The 15,202-nt window shown below is 44.8% G+C and overlaps 1 protein-coding gene across 1 annotated transcript in view; it reads right to left on the reverse strand.

Moving 5' to 3' along the window:
• The window catches only part of LOC311230440 (retinol dehydrogenase 12), a 60,572-nt gene that overhangs the window by 23,305 nt on the left and 22,065 nt on the right, over window positions 1–15,202 (reverse strand). The window contains exons 3-5 of the mRNA XM_084316711.1: window positions 11,223–11,312; window positions 5,851–6,039; window positions 4,901–5,010 (exon numbers count right to left, since the gene is read on the reverse strand). Coding sequence (XP_084172837.1) covers window positions 4,901–5,010; window positions 5,851–6,039; window positions 11,223–11,312 — 389 coding nt within the window. The remainder of the gene's footprint in view (window positions 1–4,900; window positions 5,011–5,850; window positions 6,040–11,222; window positions 11,313–15,202) is intronic.

A 15,202-nucleotide genomic window follows, 5' to 3' on the forward strand; every position in this document is an offset into this window, starting at 1 on the left:
CATGCTCCAGCTGCATGGCCTGGTAGCAACCGACCGATGGACTAGATTAGGCATTCTCTTCAGGGAAGCAGATTGGATATCTGAAATGGTTAGATTCTGTTGATATCCAGGGGGATAGTGATCAAAGGGCATTAGTCAGCATTGTCACAACAACAGTTCTAACCTCTTGGTAAATTTTACATCAATATACCTTGTGTTAAAAATGCAATTAGATTGAAAACCAGCTTGAAGCATACGCCCCCCCCCCCCCCCACACACACACACACACACACACCTCAAGGCCTCGACAGCCTTCTCTGGATAGGTTTCTAGCAATAATAACCAGCTGAGATTGTTGTTCCAAATGTTCTCCACACCACAGACGAGGAACACTGAGTTCTCTGGAAGAACACGTGTTAGCGTTTGTTTATTGTTTATTTATTTATTTGTTTTTTCCTGGAAACACTGAGCTGTAAAACTCGCTGAACTGCCTCTGGAAAGCAGCCATCCAAAATACTTTATTATATCTTTTGGGATTAGAATGAACTTTGTGGAAGGTTGCTGAGACATGCACGCCGTCGCCGCACACACAAAGGTAGATGCTCACATGTACTGTATAAGGCTCACATGTACTGTATATGGCTCACATGTACTGTATAAGGCATACTGTATGATATAAAAAATGTGTGTATGTGTGCACCCACCCACAGACAGACCAATTTTCAAACATGTAGGCCTACTGTATCTTGTTAAATTATTGCTTATTGTTTTCAGTTTCATGTTGAGAGCAAACAGAGTGAACGGAGAGTGAACCAAGAAGGCGGCTTGTATGATCCAGCAGTGGTTTAAACAAAAAGACAGATACCCAACAAGGTCTGTCTGGAAAACTGGCAGGTGTCACATGCAGATAATACACACACACGCCCATGTCAAGTTAAATGGTGACCTGACCTAATTTGCCTTCTTCCTATTCACCTTGTATCTTCCACGGAGGAATGTGCCATAACAAGATCAGGAGCCCAAAGCTGCATTACCTCATACAGCGCTATAATTAGGAAGTGATTTAATTAGTTGCATAGTTAGTGAATTAATCAAAAGCAGTCCCAAAAGCTTAAGTTAATCTAAAGATCAAACAATAGAGAAAATGAGAGAGAGAAATGGGAGATGTGGCCCAGAAGACAGCAGTACATACGGCACAGTTCTAGACAAAACAACCACAGAAAATAAAACATGGTCTAAGAATATACCAATATGTGAATTAAATGTTTCCCCTTCAGTGATTAAGGTTCCTAGAAGATATTAGGCAATGTACAGTATGTATAATGAACACTCATCAGTTAAAAAAAATTGGCAGATGAAAGAGAGATAAGGAAATTATTCCAGTTCATTGATATTTCATGCTACTTTGTTGCTGTTGTTTGTAAACTTATTTAAAACAGCTGTTGGTAAGTCTGGTTGAGTTGCAAGAGTGCGAGGGATCCCTGTGATCACAGTCAAATGCACACAAATAGTCCTATTTAACTGGGGTTTAATTGTGGTACACTATGGTCTATTGAATTCCATGTAGAATCACAGTGAATGCAGTAGATTGTGTACTTACCGGTGATATACATACAGTACACACTACAAATGATTTGGATTGACTCAACATTTCCAATTACCAGTATGTTGGTTGTTGTATATTGTTATGACCTCAAGGTCACATGAACAATGTTTGTTGGTGTGTGTTTTAATCCTCCCTGTTTTCGTGGATCTCTCTCAACAACCAAACAACCAAAGATCAACCTCTCTCTCTCTCTCTCTCTCTCTCTCTCTCTCTCTCTCTCTCTCTCTCTCTCTCTCTCTATATATATATATACACTGGTGAGCCTGTTGTGGTGTTGGTGTGTGATGGGTTGCAGGTGAGCTCGTGGAGTGATTGTTTGTGTGGGTTTTCAGTTAGCTGATTGGCTCCAGCCTCCAAGATGGCTTCCCCTGGCTCTCCTCTCCACTTCCAACCAGCCTTCCAGCCAGCATGATGTACATGATGTGTTTATCTGTGATTACCTTTGTGCTATATTGACAGCTCAGGTTTGGTAGGGGTGGGTGGCATTTTCATTCTGTTTTTTTTGTGTTCGTTAACCCTTTCCCCGCCAATAACGTCGTACAACGGGTTTCAAGTTCATGCGAATTCTGCCAATAACGTCGTACGACGTGATTCTGATAAAAATTTCATATTTTCGCCATGGTATTCATATTTCACTCACGGAGCCTTGTCGGATGCTGTGTGAGCCAGCACAACTCTGCAACGCTTCAATACTGCCATCTGGTGGCTGATCGGCGAGTTGCAACCGGAAGTGGATCTCTTGTGATCCCGGTGCGTCTCCCAATTCCGTCCGGCCACTCGTTTATCGTCGCGGGACTCAATACACACACCGTGGATATGGATCTTTGCCATAACTCAATAATCTACATGATTTGGGCGTGTATTAGTAATATACAAACCGAAAATGGATCGCCTCGATCCCCACCACATAACTGGGATCTGTTTGCTCCACTCTCATCGCCCAACGGTACGAGGAGACTGACGTGAGTTTCAGCGTTTTTGTTTATCATTTTCGATACAAACTGCTCTGATCAATATATCAAGTTTCAAGTTTCTTTAATAGTTGTCATACAGAAGTACAGAATACTTTTATACAAAATGCTTCTTACTGTTACGCTCCAGAGACTGTGCAAGACAAGATAAGTATGAAATAAAATAACATAGTATAGCATGTAAATTAGAAGTAAAAAAATAATTAGGTCACAGTGTTCAGTATAGACATATGTACAATGTTCGATGCAGAATAGACGTAACTGAGTTACCATATAATATACAATACTGTGCAGTGTACTAATACAATACTATATAGTGCAAGGCAGAAATGGGATGAGGTGCAATTTAGGTACAATTTACAGTGGGTGTACGAGGTGGAGTGCAAATCCTTTATCAATAAATATAAAGTGTGTTTGTGTGGTTTAAGTGAGTGTGTGTGTGTGCTGTGTGCATTTGATGGTTGTTGCATAGTGTTTATTGTTCGTTTAGCAGCCTGATGGCCTGGGGATAGAAGCTTCTTCTGAGTCTTTCTGTGCTCGCCTTAAGACTCCGGTATCGCTTGCCTGACCGCAGCAGTTCAAAGAGGCAGTTGTTCGGGTGGCTCGAGTCCTTAATAATTCTCTTAGCCTTCCCCCTGCACCGCTTGTTGTAAATGTTCTGGAGGGTGGGAAGCCCCCCTCCAATTGTGCGTTTGGCTGAACGTGTCACTCTTTGTAGTCTGCTACGGTCTTGTGCAGTGCTATTCCCAAACCAGGAGGTGATGTTGCCAGTCAGGATGCTCTCTATTGTACATGAGTAGAAGTTCCTAAGGATCTTCTGACTGACTTGGAACTTCCTTAGGCGCCTGAGGAAGTAGAGGCGTTGTCGTGCCTTCTTCACAACACTGTCAATGTGTGTGGTCCATGTCAAGTCCTCGGATATGTGGGCTCCGAGGTACTTGAAACTGTTCACTCTCTCAACCGGTGCCCTGTCGATGCTGAGGGGGCTGTAGTCCTTGACCCCCGACCTCCTGAAGTCCACAATCATCTCTTTTGTTTTGCTGACGTTCAGGGAGAGGCAGTTCTCCTGACACCACTGTGACAGATTCTCTACCTCTTCCAGGTAGGCCCTCTCGTCGTTGGCAGAGATCAGGCCCACCACTACTGTGTCATCAGCAAATTTGATGATTGTGTTGTTGTTCCGCTGTGCCACGCAGTCATGTGTGTACAGGGAGTAGAGGAGGGGGCTCAGAACACAGCCCTGGGGGGCCCCTATGTTGAGCGTGATGGATGAGGAGGTGCAGTTGCCTGCTCTTACCACCTGGGGTCTGCCCGTCAGGAAGTCCAGGACCCACTGGCAGAGGTCATAGTTCAAGCCCAGGTCCCTGAGCTTGGCTATGAGTTTGGAGGGGACTATGGTATTGAATGCTGAGCTGTAGTCGATGAACAGCATTCTCACATAGTTCCCCTGCCTCTTGTCCAGGTGTGATGCTGCTGTGTGCAGCACATGGGCTATGGCGTCCTCCGTGGACCTGTTGGGGCGATATGCAAATTGCAGGGGGTCCAGGTTGATGGGGAGGGAGGAACAGATGTAGCCCTTCACTAGCTTCTCAAAGCACTTCATGGCCCACTTCATGGCCCATACTACATGAAGCATCTAACGACTATCACGGAATTATAAACGACCCCCCCCCTCCATTCACCCGCGCATGATCAGTCATAACGTTTAGGACCATGTACAGTTGAAAATTTTAATATAGCGTCGATCGGTATCAAACTGCATTTGATGATCTAATATATGCATTTGTGCCTATATCTCACGTTCTGGGAAATACTGCAGAAAACGATAAAAACATATTTATACTCTAGACGGTATTTTCGTATGAATGTGTGAATGAAAAAGTAAAACGTTCCTACATCCTGAACGATAGATAATCGATGTTGAATGGGCCATAGTAATGTCAATTTAGCAATACAATTTAAAAAGTTATAGCCCTGCAAAGAAGGTGAACATCTCCATAGACTTACAGTGCTGGCAGAGATCAAACAGCGATGGATATAAGCGTGGCAGAGAATGGGTTAAAGGTACATGCCAAAATTATGGGAAATGCGCTTACAGACAAGAAGATAGATACCAAATTCCTCTCTGTGTGTTCAGTAGAAAGCTATCCGGCTGCAAGCTAGCCGAGCTTAGGATCAGCTTCCATTAATTTGTGCTGAGCTACCTCATTAGCCCTAACCCTGACACTTCAATACCCTTGTTGCCGGTGGTTCTTGGGAGTTGGGGTTTTTCCCTAGGCTGGGTCATAACAATATGCTTATTAGTTTATGAAGAGTATGCATTGAAGTATTAAAAAGCACCCACCTTGAAGAAGAAGATTCCAATCAGGCTAAAGATGTATCGAACTATGACGTTGTAGTGTCTCATCACCTCTGTCATAACAACTCCTGGGTGCAGGGAGTTCGCAGTCACCCCTGTATGACACACGCAAGAGCATGCACGCACACAGACACACAGACACACAGACACACACACACACACACACACACACACACACACACACACACACACACACACACACACACACACACAGGTAAATACCCAGACACAGTTAAGAGGGACAGACAGGCAGATTAGATATGAAATAGACAGAGGTTCAAGATAGAGGATTGTCCCCATAGAGTGGTGTAGTGGTAGTTGAGGAGGTAAGAGAGTACCTTTATTGTCAATTTACACAAGGCAATTAAAATGACTTTTTTTCACATATCGCTCCTTGATACACATACACCAAAAAGTACCCCCCCCCCCCCCCCCCCCCCCCCATAATAATATTTGTTAAACTCTTCACAACAAAGGTATGTGGAGTATCTTTAGCAACCATGTCATGATTTTTGGAAAGACACATTTATCTCCAAAACTCAAATCACACCGAAACTACCTGGATGGATAAACAGCACTACGGGTAAGAGGAAAATTATGTTTGATTTTTATTTTGGGTGAACTTCCCCTACATAAAATAATGTTCTGACCTGATCTTCTTTCATTGTGATAAAATTATTTTACAGTCAAACATAGCTTACAGTTTAGCTTATAGTAGCTTACATACCGGCAGTTCCAACAATGATAGCAACCTGTTGTATGATATTTAAATTGAGTTTCAGTTGAAAGGTACAGGGTTTCTCTTTCAGCAGAAACATAATTTTCTCTGTTGTGATTCGCTAACGCCTCACAGGGTCATAAGAGTGACCTCCATTGAATATTATGAGTGTCTGTCACTTTGTAGCTCATAGTGTGTGGATGTCCAGTTAGCCTACCTGTCCCGTGTAGCCGGCGAGCTAGCTCGTTGGTGCAGATGACGTTGTGTAGCTTGGTGTGGTTGTATGTGGTGTCCATTGTGTGGGAGAGGTTTTCCCCACGGAAGTGAGAGAAGTCCACTTTACCCCTCCAGTGGTTGGCTGAGGAGACGTTGACAATACGGGCTGGTGCTGAACGTTTCAGCAGGTCTGGAACGAGAGAGAGAGAGAGAAAAAGAGAGAGAGGGGTTGATCTTTGGTTGTTTCTTTGTCCATTAAAAACCAACCCCTCTTGTTATATTATGTCATAGCTTACGCTCTGCGCTGCCTACTGGAACATATCCCATATCAGCCTAGATGCTGAATACATTTCTCCACATGTACCTGTACACACCCATCCGCCTGGCCACACCCCATCCGCTCCTCTACATAAGCAGGGGTGTGGCCATACTAACAGCTCCTTCCCTATTTTCACCCAATGGGTGATGCCCCAATGGAGTCGTATCACTCTCCCCCTCAGGGTGTGGCAGGGGGTGTTGCGTCTCTTTGGGGTCCCTTGTTCTCCGGTGTTGGGTTAGAACCTCCGACCCGGATGCGTCTATGCCAAAAACAACGCAGTTCGGTTTCCGGGTTCCTCTGATTGGCCACTAAGCCCACGTGACCGAGCTCTAGCACGCTCCCCTTATCGCCCGCTGCCGCGCTGTGAAGCGGAAGAGCCAGCGAGGCGAAGCGAGGAGGTGGTTTCAGCAGCAGTGGCCGTCTTCTTCCGAGGCGGCTCGTTCTTATTAATCCCTAATGTCATGTATGTTGTGTATGTCATAAATGTCGAAAATGGGGGACCCTGATGTAAACAAGACAAACGTCTTTCTCTGGTCTGCATTCCCTTAACAATTGTGTGTATTGCGCCAAAGGGAAGACAGTTTCTTGAGTCTGGCGTTGTTGTACTTTATCTATTTAGTGTTACTTTTGGGAGTAGTGGGGGAGAAACGAATGAATGAATGAATGAAAACTTTATTTAACAGATTGCAGAATGGGTACAGTACGGCGCAATACACTTAAGGGGATGCAGACCAGAGAAAGACTTTCGTCTTGTTTACATCAGGGTCCCCCATTTTCAATTCATATTGACATTTATGACATACACAACATACATGACATTAGGGATTAATAAGAACAAGCCGCCTCGGAAGAAGACGGCCGCTGCTGCTGAAACCACCGCCTCGCAAGACTTTCGTCTTGTTTACATCAGGGTCCCCATTTTCAATTCATATCGACATTTATGACATACACAACATACATGACATTAGGGATTAATAAGAACGAGCCGCCTCGGAAGAAGACGGCCGCTGCTGCTGAAACCACCGCCTCGCGTCGCCTCGCTGGCTCTTCCGCTTCACAGCGCGGCAGCGGGCGATAAGGAGGGCGTGCTAGAGCGCGGTCACGTGGGCTTAATGGTCAATCAGAGGAACCCGGAAACCGAACTGCGTTGTATTTGGCATAGACGCGACCCGGATACAAGATGCCCGGCTATCTGCCGCGTCGGATGGTGGCGCCAGACATGGCAGCCTCCCGCACGTGAGGGACGCGGGTGACGTGGAGGAAGGTGCGCAAGGGGAGTTGCGTGCCTTGTTCCCCGAGCTCATGGCGGCCGCCGCAGCCACTAATGGCATGGCGTGGCGTTGCCGCAGCCTCTGCCTGCACCTGTCCCTGATGACATGATAGGTCATCTCTGGCAACGTCGTCCTGTGAGGGAGACGGGCGTTGTCTGCCCATTCTTCCCTTCAATGGAGGCCTACGTAAGACAGGGACAGGTAATCTCCCGCATCACTGGCCTTACCCCCGCCTACGTGCCAGTCACGCGGGTGGCGGGTTTGGTCCAGGGACTAAGGGATGGGGTGCCTCGGCTTGATAGCCCGATGACATCCATTCTCTGTCCCGAAGTGGTGTGGGAGCCGTTGCGGAAGCTGGTTCCCCAAGGGAAATCGGCTAGGCAGATGGCTAACTGGAGTGACCAGGCGTACATCGCCACGTCATGCTAGCTAGCGCGCTACATGTCGGGGATGATGGCGGGCGGGTCGGTGTTGGACGACCGTCAACAATATCTTCACGCCCAGTCGGCTGGAGCCATCCTGCACCTTACCCAGCTGCAGGCGATAGCCGCCGGGAAGGGGCGCTGAACAGAATCCAGAAGAGGATTCCCCTGCTCACGGCCCCCCTCTCCGATGCTGGGCTCTTCGGGTCGGCCATGCAGCAGATGACGGCTGCCTGCAGAGAGATGGAGGAGGAGCGCGCTGTGCTCCAACCCCATTTCACCCCACCCGATGCCACCGGTGATGGCCGACGGAAACAACGTCGTCGGAGGACCGCGACCGTTGCCTCCGCCGCCGCTGCTGGGCCTTCGTCCAAGAAGGCCAGGAGTGGAGGGAGTGCCTTGTCCACCGCAGCCAGCCGCCCCACGCCCGGAGGTGACGGTAGGGATCGACGTGACCAGGCGCCCCAGAACCGTCCCTCCGGGCCGGCTCCCCGTAGGGGCAAGCCCTGTGCTGCACGCGGCAGGTGCTGCTAGTGACTTCCCCTGTTTACCCCTGTTCCCTTCCCCGCCCCAACCATATGATTTTGTTAAGACTAAATAAAGGGTCCCTCCTGGTGAGGGACTGTTTTTTGTTACAAACTGTGTGTTTATTCACTGTATATGTTCCAGTAGGCAGTGCAGAGCGCCGCTATTACTCATATAACTATGGTTATAGGATAACCGTATGTTCTGTTCCATCGTATTTTCTTCAATAATACACTTAGGGTTAGAGATGGATGACTAACCTCCATGCACCTAGATGCTAGATGCACTCTAGTTCCTAACACCTACAGAAAAAGATACAGTATGTAACCAAGTTTCACAAATCACACTGTACATATGGGAATAAATGTCTCCAAGTTTTGCTACATTTAGTTATTTTTGCAGATGATACAAATTTATATTGCTCAGGAAGTAATTTAAAGGGGCGGCTACGTGGTGCAGTGGGCAATGCGCTCACCACAAATACTGGAGGCTGGGCTCAAACAGATCATCTCCCTGTTCGAGCCCAGCGCTCCACATTGCTTTCAGTTTAGCTGGTCGTCCGCACTAATACACATTGGCAGTATTAGGGGGAGGGAAACTGATGGGTGGGGATCGGGCGTTGTGGACAGCGACTCCTACAGGTCGGTTGGTGCGCCTGCGCAGTAGAATCAGGAAGCGACGGGGGTGGGGCCCCTCCAAAGCCCAGACCCCCGACGCTGAAAGATCGAGCCGCGCAGGTGGAAAGATGCGACTGCTGTTACCTCGAGTATCGGAGGGGACTCGTGCTATGTATGACTTAGTCCACATTGCAGCCGGCTTGTGGGAGGCATGAAACAGCGTTCAAAGACAGGGGAGGGTTGAATTGGACGATACGAAAAATTGGGATGGGAGAAAAATAGAAAATGGGAGAAAAAGTGCATAAAAAAAAGGTAATTTAAAGGAACTTTTGTTTGATATTGAAAGAGAGCTTGAAATTCTCAAAACTTGGTTTGATGTTAATAAATTGTCTCTCATTAAGAAAACTAAATGTATGGTTTTTGGTAATCGAAAAGAAATAGAGGGGGATATCGAGTTAAAAATATGTGATGTAAAAATAGCAAGAGTTTCTGAGATAAAATTGCTAGGGGTAGTTATTGACCAGAAATTAACATGGAAACAACATGTTAACTATATTCAAGGAAAAATATCTAAGTCAGTGGCAATATTGTATAAATGTAAGGATATATTAAACTACAAAGCCTTGCACATAATTTACTGCTCACTTATACTTCCTTACATATCTTACTGTGTGGAAGTATGGGGATCGACATTTAAAAAGACAGTAAATCCAATAGTCTTACTGCAAAAGCGGGCCATTCGGAACCTTTTCAAGGCTGGTTACTATGAACACACAAATCCATTGTTTATAAAGTCTCATATTATGAAATTTAATGATTTGGTTTATTATAAAACTATGCAAATAATGTACAGAGCTAAAGCAAAGTTACTCCTAGATGGGGTGCAATGGTTTTTTTCAATACATGAAAGAAAATATGATTTCTGCCTAAAAATCCCCCACACAAGACTGGTGACAAAGGGAAACCGGGCTTTCACAGTCGCAGCTCCGACACTCTGGAACAAGCTCCCACTCAACCTGAAATCTGCAAGCACCCTACGGACCTTTAAGGCCATGCTCAAAACCCACCTATTCGCCATAAACAATCCATGAGCTAGTTTTTCTTTTTCTTTTTTTGTATTGTTGTATGTGTGGTGTACTATGTCTGTCTGTTCTCTATCTGATGGTTGGACTGCCTGTATTTTTTCAGTTTTTCGTTTTGTTCCTGTCTTTTTAGTTTGTTTTCTCTTTCTCTCCCGGGATGCGCCCCTGTGCCGATGTAACTATTGGTTGAGGGGCGCAATATAAATAAATGTATCATATCATATCATTTGAGAGATATTTGTAAATTTACTGTTCAAAAAGCTAAGAAAGGGATTAAAAGGAGGTGTATTTCTATTATTGGGGTTAACTTGTGGAACAATGCTGATAAGAATACAGTTAAGAATGAGTAATTTGCTTTTGGTTTTTAAGAAAATAGTTTGTAAAGCTATTTTTGAAAACTACAAGGGTGAATAATACTTGAATGAATAATATCCATGGGGGGGGTCCAGGGCGGGGGGTGCGAGCAAGAGCATATGTGTGTAGGGGAATAGATAGCAGGTATTAGGGGTATATCTTGTATAAGACATTTATCCAAACGATGAGTTAACTGATGTACACTGTTTTACAATGCTTGTATATCTAATCGTGTGTTGTCATGTTTGTTTATGTGTTTGTTTAAAAAAAAATACAAAAAAAAATACAAAAAAAAAGGTGAATAATACTGTTTGTTTTGCTATTTTCTTTTAGAATACCGTTTTGGAGTCTTAATTTTTGTTAAGAATATAGGACAGGCATATTATGCTTCAGTCTGTACCTTTTCAGTCACTGTAAAATCAAATATTGTTAAATGATGGTGTATATTGTATTGTGTGAGATGATGACTGAATAAACTACTACTACTACTACTACATAAGATTTACGTTGCCTGCACACTCATTTATAAAAAGAAACAAGGATGTCATGTTTGTTTATATGTTTGTTTAAAAAAGAATAAAAAAATAAAATACAAAAAAAAAAAAAAACAAGGAAAAAAAGCACAAAATACAGAATGTCCATAAAGGCTGGTTGATTTCCATGTCTTATCTTTGCGATATCGTTCAGATCATGTCAGGATACATTCCAAAGCGATATAGTCAGCATTTGCTCGCTCACAGTATGTTAGGAATGGGTGTAAGAGAGGTAGTGTAGATTCTTTACCCAGAAGCAGGTTGGTGAGGAGGAAGGGGCCGACATGGTTAGTGGCAAAGGATACCTCCAGACCATCATCAGTGATCCTGCTGGGCAAGCCTAGAAAACACACACACACACACACACACACACACACACACACACACACACACACACACACACACACACACACACACACACACACACACACACACACACACACACACACACACACACACACACACACACACACACACACACACACACACTGACAATTTTAGAATATGTCAGCTAATGAAGTTAAATATTTATCATCATCAACTATCTAGTTTGTTTTTATAGTGTAACGTTTGGCTACTTAAAATCATAAAAAATACAGAGATAGTACAGGTAAAATGGGTTCTGACATTAACATCTTTGCCGTGAATTGCCATTACTAGTGATGGCTATGTGTATGTGATATTTTTTTTTATCAACTTTTTCTCTAATACTGCCAATTGTATTAGTATGAACGACCAGCCAAGCCGGAAGCAACGCAGAGAGCTGGACTCGAACCCAGCATATCCTGCGTTAGTGACGAGCGCCTTGCCCACTGTGCCACTTAGCCGCCCTGTGTATGTGATTTTGTGTGTGTGTGTATGTGAAAATGTGCTATAGGCTACTCTACAACTCGGGCCGAGCATCGGGAAGTATGGAAGAGTATAAGGTAGCAGCCTATATGCTACGAAAAGAGGTGCGGGCTGCTAAAGGCGTTATGCGAACAAGATGGAGACACAGATGGCACAGAATGACACGAGAGGCTTATGGCGGGGAGTACGAATGATAACTGATTATAAAGTCAGCCCCCCCTCAATGGTGAGTGCCGATGCCTCTCTCGCGGATGAACTCAACTCCTTTTACGCGCGGTTTGGAGCGAGCAGTGGTGACGTTAGCTCACCGGCTAACGACGTCACTGACTCGCCGGCTGCCGCGCGTGCGGGGGGGTTCATCTGCGGGGGGACGACACACTCTCTCATTGACGGAACACAGCGTGAGATTAGCGCTCATGGGTGTGAATACTTGGAAAGCAGCTGGCCCAGATGGGATAACAGGACGAATACTTAAGTCCTGTGCAAATCAGCTGGCCCCAGTATTTACATCCATATTCAATCTATCCCTGGCTGAGTCCGTGGTCCCTGCCTGCTTCAAAATGTCTACTATAATCCCTGTGCCAAAAAACTCCTCTCCAGTAGGCCTTAATGACTACAGACCGGTGGCACTCACCTCTGTGGTCATGAAATGCTTTGAGAGGCTGGTCAAGGATTACATCTGTGCCTCCCTCCCCAGTAACATGGACCCATTGCAGTTTGCATATAGGACAAACAGGTCCACTGACGATGCGGTCTCCCAAGTACTACACAACACACTATCTCACCTTGACAGTCAGAAGGGGGGCTATGTGAGATTGCTGTTCATTGACTATAGTTCAGCCTTCAACACCATAGTCCCCACCAGACTGGTTGACAAGCTGATCGATCTGGGTCTGAGCTACGCCATGAGCGCCTGGATCCTGGACTTTCTAAGTGACAGGCCCCAGGCGGTCAGGGTGGGGGGTCATACCTCCAGCAAAATCACCCTGAGTATCGGGTCCCCCCAGGGCTGCGTTCTGAGCCCCCTGCTGTATTCACTGTACACACATGACTGTGTGGCCAGGTTCAGCTCCAACTCCATAGTGAAGTTTGCGGACGACGCAGTGGTGGTGGGGCTGATCTCTAACGAGAAGGCCTATCGGGAGGAGGTTGATGAACTGGCACGCTGGTGCCGGGATAACAGCCTACTCCTGAACATTGGTAAAACCAAAGAGCTGATTGTGGTTTTTAGGAGAATACAGCAGGGGACACACACGCCACTGTGGATAAACGGGGCTATCATGGACAGGGTGAGCAGCATGGCACAGGACAGGAAGGCACTCCAGAGAGTGGTGCGCTCAGCAGAGCGTACTACGGGTATTGCACTACCACCCCTGCAGGACTTATATAACAGGAGGTACAAATCCAGAGCCTGCAGAATTATGAAAGACCCCCACCACCCCAACAACAGCCTGTTCAAGCTGCTGCGGTCAGGCAAGCACCTATGGTCACACGCTGCAAGAACAGAGAGACTCCGGCTCAGCTTCTTCCCCCAGGCCATCAGATCACTGAACACTGAACTCTCCACTCACAAGTACACATGAGCACACAGACACACACACACACACACACACACACACACACACACACACACACACACACACACACACACACAACACTCATGCGGCAACCGCTAAAACAACCACGTAAACAAAATGTCACTTTAAAAAAATAGAAAGTCACTTTAAAGGAAGGAGGTACTAATAATATAGTTTAGATACATTAACACTTTCAGAGCCACCAGGGGGTGTCGTACTTGCCTGGCTGAATGCCAGCACCCACTTCAATGATAGCGTTGTGAACGCATAATCTTTGTCTTAAATTATGGCTATGTGTCTAATCTGCCCGTCGCTTATCAAGGACTTGTTTGCAGTCAACATTGTTGAAACGGATTGTTTTTTAATCGCTTCATTTCCGTTTTATAGCATTTTGAAAAGCCCTCATTTTTCAGGAAAATATAAAGATTCCGTGATAAACGGCATTTACTGGAATATTCTGGCATACACAAAAACGTTGTAATTTTTCTGCCTATTTATGAATCGTTTTCAAATAAACGCTAGATTATCGATAGTATATGTGTATTTATGCACGCTATAGAAGCGGGCTGAAATATCGATTCTCTCATTTCCTGATCAGCGACACATACACACACACACACACACACAAACACACACACACTGTATAACGGCGTTCAAAAGTGCGTTCATTCTCAGCACTATATTATAACGGCGTTCAAAAGTGTGCCAGATTTCATATGCCTTTCAGCCGAAAACCCAGTTAAAATACACCGTAAACAGGCTTTAAAATAATGCGGAAAAACACCCAATCTGGCAACCGCTCTGGGCGGGGCTTCGGGGAGTCTGGTAGTATAGCAGCAGTACTCGCACTTTTAGAAGGCTCTGCACTCGCTCAGAGTCAGACTCTACGACGTCGGTGTATGAGCATTTAAAGGAGTTTTAGTTAAAGTCAGTAAATGTTTTGCACTTTGAATATTGAACTTTGAGGTACAACCTTAGTTTCATGGTGTCAGAGGGGTTGCTCTAGACTGGCTGAAAAGCTATATTAGTAACAGGCAGCAATTTGTTCTGATGGGTCAGCACAAGTCACAATGCTTAAACATTACCTGTGGTGTTCCACAGGGGTCAGTATTGGGACCCAAATTGTTCATTTTATACATAAATGATATATGTAAAGTATCTGACATACTGAAACTTGTTGTCTTTGCGGATGACACAAACATTTTATGTTCGGGGGATGACCTTCAGCAGCTTTTAGAAGTGGCAAACATAGAAATGGACAAATTAAAAGATTGGTTCAACACAAATAAGTTATCACTCAATTTGAAAAAAACCAACATCATGATATTTGGAAATTGGAAAATAAACACTGATCCTCAACTGAAAATTGATAATGTAAAAATTGAGAGAGTATATACAAACAAGTTTCTAGGGGTCTTAATAGACCACAAACTCTGCTGGAAACCCCATATAAAATATTTGTGTTCAAAGTTAGCGAGAAGTATTGGTATACTGGGCAAGACTAGATATATCCTGAATCAGAAAACTCTATATACATTATATTGCACACTCATTGTACCATATCTATCATATTGTGTTGAAATCTGGGGAAATACTTATAAAAGCAACTTACAAAAGATATGCACACTGCAAAAAAGAGCCATACGGATAGTACATCATGGTAGATATTTAGATCACACAAATAGTCTGTTTGTAAGGAGTCAAACATAAAAATTCATGGACTTAATCAAATTCAAATCTGCACAAAATATGTTTCTGGCAATAAAAAACAAATTACCAAGAAACATTCAAAAAAAATGCATGG

The sequence above is a fragment of the Notolepis coatsorum genome, assembly GCF_963971535.1.
Source record: "Notolepis coatsorum genome assembly, chromosome: 6".
Taxonomy (NCBI): domain Eukaryota; kingdom Metazoa; phylum Chordata; class Actinopteri; order Aulopiformes; family Paralepididae; genus Notolepis; species Notolepis coatsorum.